General features: G+C 37.7%; 1 protein-coding gene across 1 annotated transcript in view; it reads right to left on the bottom strand.

The window, feature by feature from the left end:
• The window catches only part of LOC145788346 (collagen alpha-6(VI) chain-like), a 37239-nt gene that overhangs the window by 3805 nt on the left and 11120 nt on the right, over positions 1 to 22314 (bottom strand). The window contains exons 12-32 of the mRNA XM_082600123.1: positions 21368 to 21508; positions 21026 to 21144; positions 20490 to 20646; positions 19850 to 20012; positions 19272 to 19412; positions 17271 to 17461; positions 16781 to 16874; positions 10532 to 10675; positions 7939 to 8084; positions 6929 to 7114; positions 6554 to 6626; positions 5934 to 6098; positions 4770 to 4878; positions 4186 to 4350; positions 3890 to 4001; positions 3432 to 3552; positions 3013 to 3153; positions 2542 to 2718; positions 2258 to 2320; positions 1789 to 1918; positions 1507 to 1651 (exon numbers count right to left, since the gene is read on the bottom strand). Of these exons, the coding sequence (XP_082456249.1) occupies positions 1507 to 1651; positions 1789 to 1918; positions 2258 to 2320; positions 2542 to 2718; positions 3013 to 3153; positions 3432 to 3552; positions 3890 to 4001; positions 4186 to 4350; positions 4770 to 4878; positions 5934 to 6098; positions 6554 to 6626; positions 6929 to 7114; positions 7939 to 8084; positions 10532 to 10675; positions 16781 to 16874; positions 17271 to 17461; positions 19272 to 19412; positions 19850 to 20012; positions 20490 to 20646; positions 21026 to 21144; positions 21368 to 21508 (2883 nt within the window). The remainder of the gene's footprint in view (positions 1 to 1506; positions 1652 to 1788; positions 1919 to 2257; positions 2321 to 2541; positions 2719 to 3012; positions 3154 to 3431; positions 3553 to 3889; positions 4002 to 4185; positions 4351 to 4769; positions 4879 to 5933; positions 6099 to 6553; positions 6627 to 6928; positions 7115 to 7938; positions 8085 to 10531; positions 10676 to 16780; positions 16875 to 17270; positions 17462 to 19271; positions 19413 to 19849; positions 20013 to 20489; positions 20647 to 21025; positions 21145 to 21367; positions 21509 to 22314) is intronic.

Genomic DNA, 22314 nt, shown 5'->3' with positions numbered 1-22314 from the left:
TCTTTCGTCTTCCATCAATTTACAGTGAGGTGCCTTGGATGATGAAAAATTATATAGCTGATAATAATTAATCAATAGTAGCCACTCTTCACAGTTGGGGGTTAAAGTTTAAAGGTTAAAGTTCCATTACGTAAAACTAAAATGACAAATAATAATTAATTTATTTAATTTGTATAGGCAGTGCCGTTGAGAAAATAATCTGGACCCCGTGCCATTGGAAAGCTCGAGCCCCCCAAACAAGAAACTTTTAACGAAGTCAATGCGACTCCAAAGAACACGTGGTGTTTGTCCCTTATGGAAAGATTTCGGACTCTTAAAATTATCCGGGTCCTGGTCCAAAAGTAGCCTATTCTACTTCAGAGGTCCCATGTCTACACTACTGAATATAAGTCACCGTAGCCATTTTGTCAAGAACATTAAAACTACGTTGCTCACTAGAGCTGCTCGAAGCAAAAACAATTAGAAAGATTTTCTTTCGCACAACAAGCATTGTAAGTTTCCAATTGGATTTATTATAAAAAAAATTTGTTGCCACTACCAAAGAATCTCCACCTCTCATTAGCGATACCAAAAACACTCCATCCCTCATTGAGGCTATAAAAGATGATTCAACTCTTATTAGAAATACCAAAAAAACGCTGCTATATTATCATGCTTTTTATGCTCTTACACGCGCAGGAAATTAATTTAAAAAAAACAAAGCTTTTTTAACTATTTTTTCTTGATAATGAGCTGCCATATTATGTATTTGTTTTGCAATATATAGGCTACTTAATATCGTTGCTGCGAACACTTTATTTCTGTATGAAATCTGTAAATAGTCCTTGTTTTGATAATCCGTTACGTAATTTCAATTTGTGTGTAACTGTGTATATTAGTTTGTTTTTGTGATGTTGTTGGGTTCAGTCGTGTTCTCATTGCTTTAAGAATTGACGCTCCAGTTGTTCCAGGAACGAAGAGGCGACGGATTCTTAACTAATTAATCAACTTATTTTAAAGTATCAGGTTTGGTGGCCGTACTTAACTATATTTATCGATGCATATACCGCAATATTAGATCCTTTCATGCACGTCTTAAACCATTATGGTTTTGCCACCTTTTCCTTTTGTTGGTTTTGTTACTGTATTTCTTTTTCACAATATCATTTCTTTTGCATTCTGACAAAGAAAAATAAAAATAAAATTGAATTGAACTTTCAACCAAAAACGAAAACGTTTGAGCAGCTTACCAATGAAGCCTGCAACCCAGTACTTGAAATGTTACAAAGCAATGTGCTACTCATTTCTAACCAACGAAGCAAAGATTGCCTACATGCAACAATATGCCAATTATAGCAGTTTAGAAAAGATACAAGCAAAAAGACGTCTTGAGACGAAAAAAGATGCGTAGCTGTCTGAGTAAAAACAATTCAATACGTTTGCAGCAATTTAACCTTGAAATAGAGACTGCGATAACTTTGCTTATACCCTACAACATCCATGCATTATCTTCTACACCTCACTTACATTGAATGAAACACTAAACATAGTTAATCCTGTAGATGCCACAACACTCATCAGAGTCCACGTATCTTTAATCGTTCGACCATGCATTTTGAAGACGGCAATTAAAGAAAACGATGATGGTAGGAGGGAAGTTTGAAAAAACGACCTATTGAAACATATTTTTTGTAAATGAACTGAGTAACTTATAAAGAAATGTAGCCTACATTAATTTTTTAGTTGAAAAATTAGCTAAGTTAAGGTTATAGATCTTCTTGTGAAGAGTATCACAGTTTAACTACTTACTTTAAGGGTGTTGTTGGTATTTTGCCTTGCTTGATACGATAAGCTTGTATTGTATTGATACTTCCGAGACGAGTTTTAAAAAGCCTTTTTCGTCTTTGCCGAACTCCCAATTCTTCCAGAAAATCAATTCCTGTCTCCAAATGTGCAAAGTGAAGATTATCTCTAATATGAAATTAGGCCTATGCAAAAGTTATGGCTATGAAAAGTTCAGTCCAGAGTGTCGTTACAGCTTTAGTGCATAGTCAGATTTATCTTATAATTCTCATGGTGTGAATTGCAGATTGAACGTAATTCCTGATGAGGACACAAGTTCGTTTTGAAAACGTTTAAGCTTATTTTAATTGTGTTATATTTCTTTGTGTAATAAAATATATTAAACTCTTTGAAGTTAGTTTGTTTTTTTTGTCTATGGCTCAACAAAGCGAACTCTGTACCAAAGCTTTGTAACCGATTTCTGGGCCAACTTCACCTTCAACTTTATGGCCATTTCTCCAAAGAACTGGACACTCCGACATGTTGGTATAGCTGGAAACTAAAGTTAAAAGAATTATAACTTGATCTCTGAGACTCTGATGGCGTTTTATCTTGGAACGCAATTTAAATATGAAGCAATATCTTTTCTGATATAACAAAAAAATAATAAGAGTGTTTGTAGATATATTTTGTCAGGATTTTTGTACGTATAGGCTACTACCACTTGACATTTTTGTGCAAAACCTATCATCGCATTGATGTAAAACAGCATATATTTACCTGTGGACTGTACAGTTACTGAAATGTTAAGATCTTGTAAAAAGCCGGGGGTCGCTTGCATCAAAGTATTTTGGTTCAACGTAACATCGTTTTGCAAAGAACCGGATCTGTATAGTCCTTTTTTTCTACTTGATGGTCGCCTGCGCTGTAGTGAACGTTGTTGATCGACAATTTGGCCTGTGACATTTATGAAAATAAAGTGAACCTAATGGATTTAATCAAAGAAAAATCACTTTTATGGCACAAGTTTGTAAACACTGATTTATGAAATTGTAGCCCCAAAGTTTAAGACGTAGTGAAGTTGCATTACAGCGTTAGTCTGCCTGGCCACCATAATTCGCCAGCGCATTGTTAGCTAAAATCGATTTATATTGACAAAAAATAACTGCTGAAAACTTTTGATAACAAATCAGTCAAGTGAAAAAGATTGTCATTAAAATTCATAAAAATAGATTAATTCTTTCAATTCACTTGGTCTGAGACTGCTCTTTGAAAGATGGGCTTGCTGGAGATTGGAACGTGATTTAGTGTTGGGCTTACTTTCATACCTCGGATCACCGCAAATTAGTCGAGCCAAACGACCTTGAAATTTTCTCGTCGATAAAAAGTTATCTGGAATAAGAGGCAAGCAAATTAGGGTTTAAATTACTACAAAAGTATTGAACCTGCCGTCATTTCTTTTATTACCTCTCGGTATTCAAAATTTTTTCCTATCGAAAAATAAAAGTGTTTTTAAAAAAGTCAAACACAAGATTGGTTCTCTTTTGAAGAATGCACAGAAAAACTTGTGTTTATTGGCTCTTCTGTTTTGACTGTAAAGTTTTGCATTTTTTTACATGCAACACGTTTTCAATCGTTATTGGTATCTTAATATTATTTTTTGCTCCCACCCGCATAAAAGACGTGGTCATGGTCGGGATTTGACGCTAAAATATTGAGTTCCGATAAGCTGGCTTCATCTATTCCAATAGCAAAGATCCTCCATCCAGCATCATGCAGTTTCTTTACAGCCTGTTCACAACATCAAAGTGCACAAGATAAACTATACAATCATATTGTCATCTAAAACAATAAGTATCAGCAACTTTAAGTGCCGTACCAATTGTACTAGCTAGCAACAGTAACTTTACATAAATTGCGATTACACATCAAACTGTTTTTTTATTGTCTTGTCATAAACCAGAGAAAACCCAGATAGCAAAATTTGTAATTTTTACATGGATTCAAGGTCTGTTAACGTTGAATCAATGTAAAAATGACGGATTTTGTTGTCTAGGAAATTATAGCTGAACTGATGTTTTAATCTTCATATGTTGACAACGTAGCAAACAATAAAGACGTAGCTTACCGAAATAATTTCAAGATTGTCCTGTGCTTGTCCGTCGGTTATGACAATGAGTAGTTTGTTCTCTTCTACGTTTTCTCTTGGTGGGACGGATTGATAAGTTTGCAAAACGTATCTAGAAAAAATTGCAATCGTTTATAAAGTTTTATGGTATTTTGACATAAAATCCTTTGTTTTGTTTTAGTTCATTTGCTTTTTCAATTGAACTTTTTTTCATAGTAAGGTTTTAAATATTATTCATAAACTATACAAAAGTCATATTTTGCAGTAGCTTAATTGCCCCTAGACAAATAGGTTACCGAAGTGCACGTGCAGTATATGTGTTCCCTGTTTGCCAATTCATCTTCGAGAGAGCATTTTGTAAATCCGATTTATTTCTGTAGTCACCCATTGCAATGCTGGTTTGTGGATAGGTAGAATACTGTATCACTCCAACCCGGACGTAATCATCAGTAATTTTGAATCTGTCGAAAAACGCAAGAAATCATAGGCTTCAGTATAATCTACTTACGGTTGACATTGTAAAACTAATTCGCATTTCTGTTGTATACTGTAGAATGTAGATACAAAAACACTTGTTGAAGAAAGAGTACACTGACGATTTTTGGTTTCTGGTTTAAAGGCAGAATGGACGGAGTTTGAAGTTGGTTAGGCTAGTACTGTATATTTGAAAAGTGAGAGCTCAAAATTGTTGAATTTGATATTTTATGGAATTTGTAGATTAGTTTCTTTTGCAGCCGCAAGTTTAGATTTCAGTAATAATTATTTCTTCTTAAATTGCAAATAATCCTATTCCAAAACAAACGCATCTAATTTTTTCAGGTAAGTTATGAATAAAGTACCTAAATACCTCTTAAGGATAAATCTATTAAAACAAACTGACTTTTCCGTGATATTTTGCATGAATGTTTGCACAATTGTCCAGTCTTTTGTTCCAACTGAAGTCGAACCATCGACAAGAAACATCAAATCTGTAGCTGTTTTTCCACAGTCTAGAATCAAAGATACAAGTGGCTTCAAACGTACAGTCGTACAGCGTATAAAAAGTATTGCATAAGTTGGTTAAAAAAAAACAAAAAACAGAAAAAACCGACGAGAAATTGCTTTATTTTTCTACCATGAAAGTAATTAATTTGATGGAGTTGTGCTTACAAAATTGTAGAATTTTTAAAAATTGGGATGGTTAAATGTAGCTACATTTATTTTATTTTTACATATGCTGCTTGGAAGCGATAGGTAAAACAATATTATAGAAAACTTTGATTGATTGATCTTTGTATTTTTCACTAGGCCTAATGCTGTAAAATACTTAAAAGAACTAGCTGGTTTAGTCAAATCACATATTTATAATTATTCGTAATCTGTCGTGCTTACTAAGATTTCATTCGGAATTTATGTAGACTAGACTTACATTGGTTGGCTCAGCTGGTTTCAGAGAATGAAGTTTTGAAGCATTTGTTACTTACAAAATAATGTAGATTAAATAACAAAACCTTTGAAATGTTCCTTATAGATCATGATGAGCTAATTTTAAAGTTTATCGAGCGTAGACTATGCGCCTATATTGAACAACTGATGTCGCATATTCGGCTAATAAATTAACTTATTAAAGTTGAATAATTCCTAATTATTACAATTTTATGATAAATTATTGGTTATATGATTATTGTCCGCCCCGTTAGCTCAGTGGTTGCGCGCCCGGTTCAAGATCGCGCGGCGCTGGTTCGACTCTCGGGGTGTGCGCTTGAACAACGCATTTCAGGACTGTTCTCCAATCAGCGGCGCCTAGTGAATGGAATAGTTCCCGGGCAACAACACTTCAACAATCGGAAACTTCACTCTGTCAATCTCGGTAACCGTCCCTATGTCAAGAGCCTCAAGTATGCGAAACTACCAGGAATAACCAATTAAGGCTTTGTCAGTTCGAGAATAAAGATTCAAAAACCAAACCAAACCGTATTACTATTGTTCTTGATAAATTCACGTCCTTCATAAGTGTGTGACCATAAGACCAAAATAAAATTGCTGCAAAGAAAAACAACCACACCTGGTGTCACTTTCTTGCATACACTGCGTATTAACCCGCTTTTTATCGATTGAAATGCGCTGTAATTCCTGACATGATACACGTTTACGGTAGGAGGTTCAGACATAACTGCGCTCAATTCGCTGATGTTTGCCCTTCCAACTCCAATTGCGTAGATCTCTACACCTGAATCACACATACAGTACAATCATGTGTGATTGGAAAATGTTGCAGCTTAATTGCTTCAAGCGGCATTTTGTACAACAGTCTTGCAATCTACTTTTGCATAATTATGAGTTTTTTTGCTGACAGGCTATCATAGAATAGTATAATCACTTTTCTCTTTTACTTATCGCGTAAGTAGTAGTAGTTACCAAAAAAAAATACTAACTTTTATAGTTATCAGCAATAGATTAAATGCTTATCATATATGGTTTATTTTAATGTGCACAAAATCCATTTTGATTTACTTTAAAATGTGATAAAACCAATTTTTGTGTTTTGAGCTGCAACTTGCAACACAGCATGTTGAATTGCTAAAAAGTTAAACCGAAGGTTGAGTGAAAGTCAAAACACAAAAAAACAACCAAAAAGTAAGTCAGTCAACTCGTAGTGACAATAAGAATACAAGATTTTTTTACCATCTCGACGCAAGTCCCTAATTGATCTTGATACTTGCTCTTGTGTGGCTTCGTCAGTAAAAATAATTAAAACCTGCAAGTAAATTTTAATCTATGCAATAACTTTAAAAGTGTGATTTTATTTGAATCAAAATATAGTACGATTTGATAGCAAACGCTTTTTCTGGCCCTGGTTGTGTCAATGCAGCCTACACGTAAGTAGCCTACTATAAATTGTTATTTTGATTGAATTATTTTGTAAAAACATAACAGATACCACGCCAAGATCCAAAGATCAGCAAAATATAATTAATTGAACAGCAAGAAAGCATTTTACTTACTTCACTTTTAGCTATACAAAACAATAGTTTAACTTCACAGTAAAACAGAGATTACCTTTGGGACGTCTCTACGAGCACCGCGCTGCTGTGAAAAACCGATGGTTCGAATAAAATTCAAAGCGGATCCTGCGTTCGTGGTGCCACCTTGAAATTCAATCCGTATAATGGCGCTAATGAGCTCTTCTCGATTGTCATAATCTCCGATGTCAATCTCTGATCGGATATTGGAGGAAGAATGAACCTAAAAATAAACGAATTTCAGAAACAAATGAAGAAGACAAAAACCATGTAAAACATTTCTGCTAACATGTTAGCAGCACGTTTTCGTACGGGCCTCAGGATTTCCCGCTCAATCATGCACCAATGGAGAATGGCCTCTTTCCCTTCCTGTGAATGTGGTGCCGAGGAACAGACCACAGACCACATCATCAATGACTGTACCATTTTCAAGCCACCTAATGGAGTGGAAGGTCTGCGCGTCTAGGATGATGAAGCCAAAGACTGGCTGCTCTCTAGTATCCTTTCAGTGTAGTCCGGGAACATCGTGCATCTGGGGTGGCAAAAGGATAGACCCTCGGCCCCAGAGGCTCACACGAAGAAGAAGAAGAAGCACGTTGATACAGAGTTTTTAGACGTTGTTTCTAGAAACCTTCAGTGTGTTGAGCCTTGTCCTGGCAGACACAAGGAACAACTTGACACAACCAACGCTTCAACCAATCGACTTAATTTCAGCCTAACGTTGGGTTCAACGTACAATAGCAGAAAATATATGATACTTATCAATTAAAACGTATTTCTCGAAAAAACGGTTAAAAACGTGTTTAGGGTACAAACAACAGGTTTCAAAGAAAAGAGGTTGACATGCAAGCAGATATTTTTGCAGAGTTTTCTTAATAAGTGACTACTAAAGTGGCTCTCCTAAAATTTTCCACGAGTTCTCTGACCTAACTCCATCACTAGTTGTGTTAATATACAAGACTGTATGTTGCATATAAATTATTTTTTTTGGATATAAATGGTTTTGAATTTTGATTGCTTCAAATTATGTTCAAATGGACAACTCACCACCCCAATCCTAGTATTGTACTCCCCAATTTCAAACTCTCCTACAAATGAAATTATCCATTCTTTTGTAATTTCAAAATTTGATCTTCCGATAGAATTTGATCCATCAATCAAAAAAATTAAATCCATCTCCGTTTCTGGACACTCTGGATACAAATACTTCATGATTAACTTTTAAAGGTTAAACTTACAGCATATTATTTTATCATACGCATGTAGGCGTCCTTGCTATCATCCAAAGATTGGTTGGTTGTGAGAATCGCTGTATGAAGAGTTGTCCTTGAAGTGCGTTGCTCAAGCGTGCACCGTGAAAGTTGAACCAGCGTTGAGTGTTTTTGAGGTTGCCTCATTTTTACAAAGTTTAGCGCTTATCCATGAGATTAGGGGAAGAAAATCATTACTTGTCTTCATCTTCAAGCATGTTAACTGTCATGCTAAGATAGCGCCGTGGTCTTGTTGTCGGTCAAATGCCCATGCTACACAATTATAGGGTGGCTCGTTTTTGAACTTTTTTTTTAAATTCTTTCGGGGTAGTGGGGAAATAGTGCCAATGAGTGAGAAAACAATCATGACAAAATTTGAGATTCGTAACAAATAGTCTTCAGCCTCCTCATGGGGCCCAAAAATCAAAAAATGGTGTCAAAAACAAAATTTTTTCAAAAATATTTTTAGTTTGGGTAGATACAATTTTGTTTAGATATATCTAATTAACCTAAGAAAAAAAAATTGAAGTCATTTGAACTATTGTGATGATGAACTGTTTTATTTTGATCAACGACGCACGAGTACAAAATAATTGACACGGCGAGAAGAACACAATAAACATAGCCAGGTCAGAGACTTTAAAGAACCGGCCTGCCACGCCCCGTGGAGGCGGGGAGCGGCGTGATTATGGGGTGGCGATGCACCCGGAAGGGAAGTCCACCAGCTTAGGTCGCGGGGGCCAGGCTGGGGAGTCTAGGTACCTGTGGAAGGAAAGTGTGGATCGAGAATTTTGTGCCACTCGTCCGCAAAAGTTAGAATGGCGGAACGGGCCAGGGAGACGGGCTTAGCTTTCTGCAAACGCAAAAAGGTCAGCTCACGACGGCCGGCGACAGAAGTTTTATAAAGCCAGGCAGCGCCCACGTCTCCATCACGTGATCGTAACACAGGTACGTTTGGCTCCTATATACCCGGTCTGCCCGTAGGCAGAGCGGATAAACTTTGGGGTCTCCCACGAGAAAGAGAAGCTTAGCTACAAGGACGATTTGAATACTCGTGGGAGACAAAAATTATATAAAACCTGGAGCAAAGGCTCAATTAATTGGTGTAAAAAAAAGAAGATATGTGGGAATATATTGTATGCTTTACTTACTGGAAAAGTGTTGACGTTGAACCAACGAGCACGGATGTGCACTGGCCAGACGTTGAGGCAGGTTCGCCCAGGTGGGTCAGGAGGACTAGCGATCGAAGCGTAGATATGACTAGGCTACGTTACCAGGAAAAATATAGAATAGTGGGATGAAACTTTGGAGGTTGCATCGAGTTGATCGGAAAATCATGTTTATCGATGAGTTAAAAGCAACGCGAGGTTGATCCGAGCGGGAAAGAGCAGCATATCGGGAGAAGGTAGTGTGTAATATTTTAAATATTGAAATATGAAAATACAGATCCAGTGTTGTTAATGATATTACGTCATTGATAGATGATATGAGTCCATTCACGATATGCAATATATACTTAATTCATATATTGCTATTTTATTTTATTGATGATGATTGTATTCTTTATTGAGCTGCAGCATGCTGATGAAACGACAATTGTTTAGAGATAAATTGATAATGAAATAATGGATTTAACATACTATGACGTCACACAATTACTGGCGGGTTTTGAGGTGGTTTGCTGTCTTGCGCGCTCGGATGCCCTTCTGCTTCCTCACAGCTTTTGAAAATTTCCATTTTGCTGAAAATTTCGCATTTTTGTTTGTGGTTACATAACTACAAACTTCGTCAGTGACGTAAATTCAAATAAAAGACGTAACTTTTTCCTACCAAATTAACCCAATTTCATTAAAAAATGACGCAACAGCTCAGGGCAGGTCTATAAAGAGAAATACAATAGTTGGCAAAATATCTAACGCAATTATGTATTATGTAACCACCCACAAAAATGCGAAATTTTCAGCATAATGGAAATTTTCAGAAGCTGTATGGAAGCTGAAGGAATAGTTCAAATGACTTCAATTTTTTTTCTTAATTTGATGTATCTAAACAATATTGAATCTACCCAAACCAAAAATATTTTTGGAAAAAATTTTGTTTTTGACCGCATTTTTCAATTTTTGGGCCCCATGAGGAGGCTGAAGACAATTTGTTACGAATCTCAAATTTTGTCATGAGCGTTTTCTCACTCATTGGCACCATTTTCCCACTACTCCGAGAGAATTAAAAAAAAAAGTTCAAAAACGAGCCACCCTACTACACAAGCATGCACCAAACCTACAACCATTCCAGTGATAGCTAGACGTAAATGTATATCCACTAGTTTATTTCTTTAAAGAAAAATTGAGCACTTTGTTATCACAGTGACAAAATCTCCTTCCAAGAAGTACCGGGCTTAGTTTCACTGCAGATTTCTCCAACTATCTTTCTTCTGACTCTGTTCATGGCATCATAATTGGAAGCTTCTTGAACATGGGCGACGAGTGGTTGCGATCCAATCATATCCATGGCAGATTTCCGGATGTTGCCCGATCCTTATGTCCATAAACCACAAACAAAGATAAATAAATAAAGATTAAAATAAATAGACAAGTAAAGATCTGACAAGCAAAGATTCAACTTGAATTTGATATATTGAATAAAATTCAAATAAAAATTCAACATTTTTTTTTATTTGGCTTTTCGTGCCATGAGTCGCTTGAAACTTAATTTAAATCTAAGTTGCAAAAAAACCTACAGTCTTAATTTAATCTCGAACAGGCTTTACCTATGATTTGAATCTCTCTCATGTCGAATGATACTGTAGGCTACCTACTGTTACGGCCAATCTCTGTACAAATCAAACGTCATATAAAACCGTTCAAGTCTACTGAATATTACGTCATGGAAATTCCTAAAGCATGTGCCAAAATTGCACCATCGTTCATAAGACCTGTTTGGACTTGTTTGGGCCTGTTTAAACAGGAAATATTACATCAGCTTGAACACCTGTTGGAATGACTTCATAATTGTCTTTCATTTATTGCGTCACAGTTACTTTCTACGTGAATTTGAGATATTGATATCTATTCTGGTCATTCGTAAAATGATTGTTTGAAAGTTGGCCGCACATTTAACTGTTGGCTTAGTGCTTGCTAGCTGGACAAAGGTTCCGTCTTTTATCCAAGTAATCTGTATTGTAGTGACAGTTTTTAGGTGTACGGCGTTGCACCAGTCATTTCGATAGCCGCGGCTAATTTTACTGGAATACACTTTGAATAGACGTTTCGAAAGTGTGTTTATTTTTGGGTCATTGCATGCAGACGAACGGATTTGGGAATCTTACGTTACAATTTTCCCACGAAGAGATTATGGTTTACCGCTGTGACCATAAAAAATAAAAGACGATTCTCTGGCTAGTGTTTGTACGGAAGCACAGGCAGCATAAAAAATAAAAGACGAGTTCTTGTTAGCTGGTGGGCCAAGAAATTAAAGCATAAAAAATAAAAGACGATTCTCTGTCTAGTGTTTGGCACAGAAGCACTTAGAAGCAAAGAAATAATAAAAGAAGATCTTATTGGTTGGTAGTCTAAAGAAGCAAAGAAAATTAAAGACATTTCTTCTCGGTAGGCAACTGAAGAACTTTAAGCTAAAAAGTAAAGACATTTCTTCTCAGTTTGGTACAGAAGAAAAATAACTTTGACATTTATTGGCAAGAAAGAAGATTAAAGGCAATCCATCTGTGCTTGAAGATTCAAGTGGAAGAATCCAAGCAAGTTTTGTGGACGTTTGGACTTCACATACTCGTACAGCTACGGTATCGTGCATTTAAATTCTTTTTTGTATTTTTACGGTCTTGGCAGTTAAGTTTTTTATAACTACTGTAATTTGTGTGTTTGTGTAACTTAATTTTTTAATTGTTAAATTTAGCCCTAACATTTAATATGTCTACACTCGGTGGTGACAAGGACTCGACCGCCGTAGACTCGACTGAGTTTAAGCCTGATGATGTTCTTTGCGGTCGGGCAGGCCATTCTGGGGAGGGACCCATTAACGATGAGGCTAAGTCAGTTCGAGAGGCCCGGCATCTTAGACGGGATATTTTGACTCAAATTGGGGAACTTTCTGTAGCCCTAGGTTCTTTGAGTGATAAGCAGGAACTGTTAATTTTTCGATCTAACTTATCTACTTTAGAAGAGGAATTAAGGCATTTCCATGCTCTTTTGAGTAAAATTGTTAACTCTGCAATCTTGGCAGAACTTCGTGATAGGGTAGATCCCGAATTTAACTCGTTAAAAAATAACTTCGAACAAAAAGAAAGTGAGTTCTCAGATAGGTTGGATGCTGACATACATCCTGAGGATAGCGCCTCAAATGTAAGCACTAGGATGTCTGAGAGCTCGTCACGGATAGTTGCACAAATTAACCTACAGTTAAGACGAGAGGAGCTCCAGATCCAAGCTGAGGCCGAAGCAAGAGCTGCTGAGGCCATCGCAAGAGCAGAGGCCATACGAGCTGAGGCCGCACGAGCAGAGGCTGCCGCGAGAGCTGAGGCCGACGCGAGAGCTGCTGAGGCCGCACGAGCAGAGGCTGCCGCAAGAGTTGAGGCCGAAGCCGAAGCTAGAGCTGCTGAGTTCGCACTCAAAGACGCTCAGTTGAGGGCCGAACAACGTAAAGAGGCAGTTTTAGCTGAATATCGTTCTGAGTTGGGCTCCCGGCGTAGCTCTAGGAAGGGCTCTTCTAGGCATTCCAGAAGTGAACATCAATCGCAGTTTAATTTACCTAACCTTTTCCAGACGCCTGTTCAATCTGTAAGTGGACCAGTGCGATCCACACGTTTTCCAGCTGTTTCAGGAGGTCTCGGGGCCGCGGCTAAGGGTCTTCCGAAGGACCTAGTGCCAAGGCCTGCGAATTTTAGCCGAACTCTTCCCCCAGAGCGTACAGGTCACGGGGCCGCCATTAGCAGTAATGCTTTGCCCCCTTCAAAGTTTTCTGCGCCGCTAGTTGTTGATCGCCCAGCTACACGTAATTTGGGTGGTTGTGAGAGGCGTATCGTGTCTCCTGATTTTAACGTGTTTGAGGATCGTGATCGGGCTGTGCATGGGACTGAGCCCACTCAGCCCCTTAAGGGATATAGCTTGTCTTCTCCCGCTAAATCGAGTTCTCAACAGCAGGATTGCTTTTTTGAATACCAAAATAGTAGGACGTTCTTCGATAAGGCGGCCTTGATTGGTTACGATGGTAATAATATGCCATTTATTTTCTTTAAAAATCGTGTTATGGCCTTGATGGCAGCTTCGCCCTTTAAGGGAACTCGTTTGACTTTGTTACAAGCAGCTTGTGTTAGAACAGCTGCGCAAACGATTGCTAATTTGGTTTCCGACACTCCTGGCTTGTCAGAGGAAGACAGAATAGAAATGTCGTTAGCTCGCTTGTCCCAGCGTTTTGGAGTTCGTGGAGGTCTTTTTGCCGAACCAGAAATTAGAAAGTATCGCTATGGTAGCAAATTGAATTCGACCTCTTCCAGTGATCTGAAAGAGTTTAAAGATGAATTGTCGCAGTGTCTGCTTTACGCGCAAGCTTATGGTCAGCGTGACAAATTGGAAGGACGTTTTGTTTTGGATTTGGCTAAGCGACTCCCGTTTGACGCTAAGCAGCGTTATCTTGACTTTTTAGGTGATCAGTATGGTGGCACTGATGAGCCTACTTTTCAGAGTTTGTTTGAATTTGTAGTACGGGAGGAAACGCGTAAGTCGACTGATTTTAGCATTATGCTAATGGGCGATTCTGGTGAGTCGCAGCAATTTAAAAAGTTTGGCAAAGGAAAATTGCCTTCATGTCCGGTTAGGCAGACGTCGGTAAAGCCCCATGATAATGTGATTTCAGGGAGTTCGCAGTACTCGACTGCTGTTGGCGCACCGCGCGGCGGTGTGGCCAGACGTAGTGACATACCGGCATGTTTTTGTTGTTCATCACGTGGTCAAGTGGAATATCATTTTTTGTCTAATTGTAAAGAATTTTTGCGCTTGACACCTAAAGATCGGAGAGATGTCATTGTGAAAGCTGGCAAATGCTTGAATTGTTTGCGCCAGCATATGGTTAGAGACTGTAATCATGCAAATAACTGTCGTAAGTGTGGACCTACCAACGATAGGAAACACTATTTTCTTCTGCATGATTTTTATGTGACGTCACGTGATTCTCTGGATTCGGTCGGTAAAGATGATGCTGGTGCTAGAGTTCCTGTGCGTAATGTTAAGATTGGAAATGTTAAAGCAGCCTTTAACCGCGTTACTGCTGCTCGTGTTTTGAATCCAATGACGGGCAAATCGAAGTTGGTGTATTGTCAGCATGATCCTGGTTCGCAGTTGACCTTTGTTTCGAGTGACTTGGTGTGCGAACTTGGTCTTAAACCGTATGATAAAGCGTCGTTTAAAATGGATACTCTGGCTGGTCAGAAACCTACTTGTGCTGACCTTGTTAAACTCAACATCCAGTCGTTAGAGACTGATGAACTGTTTTGTGATATAACCTCGGTGGTTAACCCAGCTTGGGCTGACGATGTTAAGACTTTACCACATAAGCAGGATTTAAGTAGTTTCCGTCATTTTCATGACGTGAATATGTTTCATTTGAATGATTGTAGTACTGTAGATGTACTGATTGGAAACGACAACGCTTATTTGATGTGGGCAAAAGAAGAACGTGTTGGTGAAAATCGCAGTGAACCGCATGCTTTACTCACTCCTCTCGGTTGGTTGGCTTGTGGTGGTAAGTCACCCTTAGTTGAAAGCGTTGCTAAAGTGTGCAGAGTGCAGACGTCTTCAGAGTCGGATGTCATCTCTGGCTTTCAGCGTAAAATTGAGTGTCGCGATATGGAAATAGCAGACCTGAATAAAGTCATTCAGGATTTGACTTTGCAAAATGAAACCTGTGAATTGTCTCGCAATGATATTTTGGCTAGAGAACTTGTCGAACCGAATATTGAGTTGAAAGATGGTCGATTTGAGATACCTGTTCCGTTGAAGGAAGATATTGATTTACCTAACAATTTTGTTTTGGCGTCAGATAGAGCTGCTGCTTTAAGGAAGAAGGCTTTAAAACAATCTGAATTCCGAGGAACTTGTGTAAATGATGTAATGTTTTCGGGTCCTGACTTGTTAAACCCTCTTGTAGATGTCTTGGCAAGATTTCGGCTTGGCAGATTTGGTTTCGTGGCCGATATGACCAAGTACTTTTTTCACATTTTGGACTCTTCAATTCGTAAGCCCAATTTCATTGAATTGCTTACGTACTCCAGCAGTGCCGTTCGGATCGTGAACGAACGCCCTTTGGTACCTTTGAGTGACGACCCTAGGGATTTTACTGTCATCACCCCTGCCTCACTTTTGTCCCCATACTTAGACCCATACTGTGCTGTTGGGCAACCACATGATCGTGACCAATTAAGAAGGGATTATCGGTTCAATTTTTCACTTTCTCATCAGTTTTGGAGTAAATGGATCGATTTTTACTTGCCAGGTCTTCAGGGCCGGAAAAAATGGCTAAAAATGGCCGAGAATTTGGAGCCTGGTCAACTTGTAGTGGTAGGTTCTCTCCAAGACATTGGTAAACGTGGGAAGTATCAACTTGGGAGGGTGCATGAGGTAGTTCCACAAATTAGGAAAGGGAAGCCTGTGGTTCGTAGAGCCAAAGTTGCCGTCTGCAACTATGATGAGAGTACGGGGAAAGTGAAAGTAGACTACGTGTTGAGGGATATTTCGTGCCTCGCCCCCGTAAAGAACACCTAAGTGTTAGGGTTTGAGCCTGGTTTTGTCTGCGGTGGCCGATACTTGTCTGAGCCCAGAACAGTCGGTTATTATCGCAATAATTTATTGTATATAGCGTCATTTTAGCGTGTACCTATGGTACCAATTTCATGTATCGTCGCGTATTCTTATTGCTGTTCATTCTTTGCATGCCCTTTGTATTTGCGTATTAACTTAACGTGAGTGACTCAAACAATTTGTGTATCATGTGTTTTATTCATTGGCTCACGATTGTCCTTCAATTCTTTTTTAGTTATGCCATGTTAGACTGTCATAACTAGGGGCCGCTATGTTACGGCCAATCTCTGTACAAATCAAACGTCATATAAAACCGTTCAAGTCTACTGAATATTACGTCATGGAAATTCCTAAAGCATGTGCCAAAATTGCACCATCGTTCATAAGACCTGTTTGGACTTGTTTGGGCCTGTTTAAACAGGAAATATTACATCAGCTTGAACACCTGTTGGAATGACTTCATAATTGTCTTTCATTTATTGCGTCACAGTTACTTTCTACGTGAATTTGAGATATTGATATCTATTCTGGTCATTCGTAAAATGATTGTTTGAAAGTTGGCCGCACATTTAACTGTTGGCTTAGTGCTTGCTAGCTGGACAAAGGTTCCGTCTTTTATCCAAGTAATTTGTATTGTAGTGACAGTTTTTAGGTGTACGGCGTTGCACCAGTCATTTCGATAGCCTCGGGCTAATTTTACTGGAATACACTTTTGAATAGACGTTTCGAAAGTGTGTTTATTTTTGGGTCATTGCATGCAGACGAACGGATTTGGGAATCTTACGTTACAATTTTCCCACGAAGAGATTATGGTTTACCGCTGTGACCACCTACCTACAGAAAAAACGTATATGCCGGACTCATGAAGTCTTGTTGCGGCATCTTCCACATGGTCACCAGATCTCCCGTCAGAGATTACGATCAAAACCTGTATCGAGAAGTACTTCGTGATCAGAGCTGCCAACACAAACCAACAGACAAGGTACAATAGGGCATAGGCGACTTGTCTTTTCTCGAATTGTCAATCTTCGATATAATCTACTGGCAAAGCAAGGCTACAAATAGACTATGAGCAGAAATTGGATATTGTCAATCTCCGTTAACCTACCGGTAAAATACCAGCGTCACTACTGATACAGTAGAATGTAGAACTTTTCAAGTTAAATTTAAAAAAAAAATTTTTTCAACTTAAAGGCAAATATTCAACCCAACTCAACCCAACATCAATCAGCTCAAACAATGAAAAAATTAAACAATAAATCAATCAATAGGCTACAGATGCTTAGACATTTACAGCTTATTAATAACTGCTTTTGTGAAATACTTTAGGGGCATTTGATCTTCCTCCAGATTCTGAAGAAAATCCATTTGTCATGATGAATTCCAACGCTTCAGCCGTCATTGTTGGTCCACCAACAAGTTTAAGGCTATCAATAGCGTATTTAATTTCCCGCTTGGTAAAATATTGATCCAAGTCGAACTCTGGCCTTGGGGTGGCAGCAAACTGGGTTACAGCTAAACACAAGAAATATTGCGTAATTTGTTGTCACTATGTATCGTAAAAGCAGAAATGTACGTATACGCCGCAAATTCTACGCCGCATACTTGCGGCGTAGACTTTTTGTTTACGTTAACGCTTGCGGCCACATTTTTTTGAATAGTTTGCGCTTGAGGCTACGCCGTAAAGTTTTCGCTGTTTTTTAGCGCATAGCGTCAACGCATACTTTTTAATGTATTTTTTTCGCTACAACACGCCAATACCTTCCAGCGCTGCAGTTGAAAGAATGTTTTCAATGGGCAAAGACATATTGGAATCAAAACACAGCAAAATGTCAGATGAACACTTTCAGATGCTTGTGTTTCTTCGTGGAAATTCAAAATAAAACTTGTTTGTTTCGAGTGGTTTATACCGTGTGAATGTTTGGCACCTAGCAAACAAAATTATTTTACGCTAGTGTATGCGCTGACGCTGACGCCGCCAACTTTTTTTACAAGTTACGTTGACGCATACGGCGTATGATTTTTCGAACGTTTGCGTTAACGCTTACGGCGTCAATATTTTTTTTATGCGCGTACATCACTGCGTAAAAGTAGAAGAAAACGTTTTTAAATCGTGGCAAGTTTGCTACTTCGTTTACACAGGCCAGGACTAGGTCTTTTGCAGTGAACAAAACGTTACATTTAGAGATTGCATAGCTAATGGTTTTTGATTTTTTTTTTATGTTTTTGAATGCAAGACTCCTTGCTTTAAGATCCAAAACATGTAAAAATGATGTGGTTTGGCTTTGATTTATAACTTAAACTAGAGAATTTCATTATCAGATCACCGCTTCAATGCGTGATGGAAATCTACAGATAAATCTGCATCAAGCATTGCAGAGTGCAAAAAACAGTGTTGCAGAACGCGTTTTCGAATATTAAATTCTCATCAGTGCAACTACGTTTATGAACGCAATAACAACGGTTAAATTTAAACTCAATACAATACATTACAAACATTATAAGGACATATTCTCAGTGTTCAATTGAATATTAATAAATCCAGAGACATCAGAAAATCACTTCCCGCATGCAATTCCAGACCGACATTACTCGCTTAAGGTGTTTTTTGTTAAAACAAACTTAATGTTCAAAGCAAAAAAGCCATCACAATGAACATCTACCGAAGTATACTAATTTACAGTACTTAGATAAGCACTGAAAATTAATAGACGGTATTGTTATTAATATCAATTCAACATGATTTTAGTGATTATAATACAATGTAATACAGTAGCGTATCCAATTAATTAGCGACGACCTTTTAAAGTACACGTTAATTCGAACAGAAATAAGAATTTATCAAAAGTCTCAGTCATTTTAGAAAGATTTCACCACCGGTTACAGGACCATCTTTGCTTGTTTCCTTGACAGAGTCAACTCTGATTGATTATATACGCCTTGGAGAGTAGCTAGTTGAGAAAATTCAGATAATATGAAACCAAGAAAAAGTTTTCTCTACCTATAAAACGTTGAATGGTAGTTTACTTAATTATTTCTTAAAGTTCCTTGGTTTCATATTATCTAAACTAGAGAAGTTGGGGGATAAAGTTTTAAGGTGATATCAAGGGGGGTGCAGCCCAAAACGTTTAAGAACCCCTGGATAGACTAACAAATTCAAATTGTATACCCTATTTTATTGAGTTGGTTGGTTTTGTTAGGTGAAAATTGTAAGGTACTGTAGATTACAACAACAAGGTTATTACAAGGTTACAACTACAAGCAGTATACATGGAAACATAGCCACTTATGGAAAATTTATTTATAATTTCAGAGACCAGCTTACCTACTCTGGTGGTGTACGCTCCAATATCAAAGGATCGCACGATGTTTTTCATCCATGTTTTTACTTTTTTGAAATTTCCAAAACTAATACTACTGGAACTGTCTACTAGAAAATGCATGTCAATCTCTTGTCGAAAACATTCTGTAAATTGTCACAACATATGTGTGTTAGCGTTTGATAAGCTTGCTATTTCTTTCAGATAAAAGCCAAAGTTTCATAAGCACTTAAGTATTATGCTATACTATATTTATGAACAACCTTGCATTCACAAACTTGATAAGGAGCAGCTTTGGATTAATTACACTCAATTTTACAATTTTGGGCGGGTTTTTAAAGACAACGTGCGTAGCCTATATGTTTTTTTTGACTTACTAAAAACAACACTTGGGTTAGATGTTTTAAGAACATGTGCACTCACGGTTCATTAACATATTCTCAATGATAAGTTTCCTATGCTCGTAAAAGTATTTAGCCTTGGCACTATAAATATGTTGTTACTCTTCAGTTTTTTACTTGTAATATTTGGTGTGCCTCACCATTTGTGAATTTGTGACTCACAATTTGTGAATCTGCCTCACCTGGTTCAACTGTTTTGCAAATGAACGAGATCAGCTTGCTCTGCATCTTTCTGATTCCATCAAAGCCATCTGCTCGAAAAACATTTCTTGTTTTCGAGATAATAGCACGTAATTGGCTTGATCGTGAGTTGCTGACGCCAAACACTATGCTTTGAATTCCATTCTGAATAGATACAGTAGGTCTAGGTCTATACTACAAATTGTACAAAAATAGCTATAACCATTTTAATCGAAATATTAGTGCTAGGATCAATTGGTATATTTTCAACTTGCAGCTTAAGACCAGAAATTTCCAAAAGTTCAATATGGCTGAAATGCAGGCCAAATATCTAGCCTATAGAAGTGCATAACTTACTTGTAAGCTTGTTATTATATGTAAAACGTAAAACATATATAGCCTATATAGTATTTTTTCAGTAAGCTGTTTGATTTACCGTATCTGTCTTGCCACAGAAAAAAACGTTGCAATGAGTTTGGTTACCCCACCGGCATATTATAGAGCAACGTATTTAGCTAAGTAAAATATGCTTTGGCCTACTATGGAGAGTTAAGTTGAATATTGTGCGAGTATTTTAGAGTAAGTCCAAAACTCGCAATAAATCTTTATTAGTTCACATGGACGAAGAGTAGCCTAGCCTACTTTTCTTTCACGATTGACTGCGTCAGACACACCATCCAGCGACTCCTCATTAGTAAGAACGATGAGGATTTTAGGAGTACTTGCTCTTTGCTTGGAAAAAACTCTGTTTATTGTAAACTCTACTGCTCTTCCAATATTGGTTGAACCTCTCCGAAACCTAAAAAAAGAAAAGGTTTGGTTCCTTAAAAAAGATTAACTCATAAAAGCTCAGAGTATGGTTGCATATATTAGGCTATACAGACAACTTCAAAGTCAATAATAATAATAATTAGTTATATCGCCGTAGAGTATGTGATCAAAGTGCTATGTCAATAGAAGGTTAGCGTGAAACATTTTAATTTAAACAGCTCAAAAGCGGTTAGTTTTAAAGTTGGTTGTTTTAACAGGAAACTATTGCAGTGAATTTTTGTTGACAATAGTTTCTCAACTCATATCTCAATGCTAATTGAAAGTCTCAAGTAAAGATGCGTTATAAATGCATTCCAATACGTTCTGATGAGTTCAAAAGTATAAAGTCTGTTTGGTTTAGAATTTACCTTATATTTTGTATAGCCTGAAGAGTTGATTGCGTTGTTTCGTAATCTGTTAGTCTAAATTCCAGATATGGAATATCAGTGAATTGCACGACGGCCACTCTGGTGTAAAACGGGCCTATCTGAAAAGTCACAATGTGGCTTATAATTTGGCATGATGAGAGAGCCTTTTGCGTACTCTTGTTAGCCATGTTTTTGTAGCCTACAAGTAACAGTAATTTAGAAACTGGGATGCTTGAAAATCTTTGTGATTTTTGTTTAATATCAGAAATACAGGCATAAAGTTTCTATAAGTTATGAAAATGCAACTGTGCAAAACAAATTTTCCAAAACAAATTTGCCCACATGAAACGCATCAACGATGCTTTTTATCCATTGCTTTATCTTTTCAAAGTTGCGCGGACGCATTGAAGTTGAACCATCAATAAGAAACACAAGATCTACATTGGCTGTGGGACAAGTCATTTCCAGGTCTGTGCATATGCTCTGAAATAAAGCGAAACAAGTGTTTTAGCTGACTTACTTTAGTTAAAGCTGAAACTTATCAGTTATCACCAACCAAATCATTTCTGGGAGTGATCGAGTGATGAAAAAGTTAAATTACAATTGTACAGTATGTCGGCGTCGGGCTTTTCCGCTCAATCATGCACCAATGGGGAATGGCTTCTTCCTCCTCCTGTGAATGTGGTGCCGAGGAACTGACCGCAGACCACAACATCAATGACTGTACCATTTTCAAGCCACCTAACGGAGAGGAAAGTCTGCGTGTCATGGATGATAAAACCAAACATGGGCTGCTCTCTAGTAGCCTTCCAGTGTAGTCCGGGAACATCGTGAATCTGGGGTGGTAAAGAGAGGCTCACACGGCCACGACGACGACAATTGTATCTTGGCAAAACACTTAATCATATAAAGTTAAAGTGAACACAAAAATTGACTTTTTCCGACCCGTTGTTTAATTCAAACTTTTAAACCCCCAGGCATAAGCCTGGATAAGACCGAAAACTAAAACATGTAGTCTATGTTAAGAATTTGAATTGAAAAGCAATATCGTTGCTCAAAACTAACTGCAGTAAAAGGGTTATTACAAAATAGCATGCGTTAAAATATCTGTTGTATGGTCCTATGATACAAGAAAAGGGACTAACAAGGAGGATTTGTGGTGAGTAACATATGGATCAAGTAAATTAACTATAGACAGTGTGGAACTTTTCATATAACTCAAACTTGATCAAATTAATGGTTGGTTTCTCGTTAATTATTATATTGTAGTTTACAACAAATTGTTTTCA

The sequence above is a fragment of the Aplidium turbinatum genome, chromosome 2 (assembly GCF_918807975.1).
Source record: "Aplidium turbinatum chromosome 2, kaAplTurb1.1, whole genome shotgun sequence".
Taxonomy (NCBI): Eukaryota; Metazoa; Chordata; class Ascidiacea; order Aplousobranchia; family Polyclinidae; genus Aplidium; species Aplidium turbinatum.
This window is presented reverse-complemented; position numbering and strand designations above follow the sequence as displayed.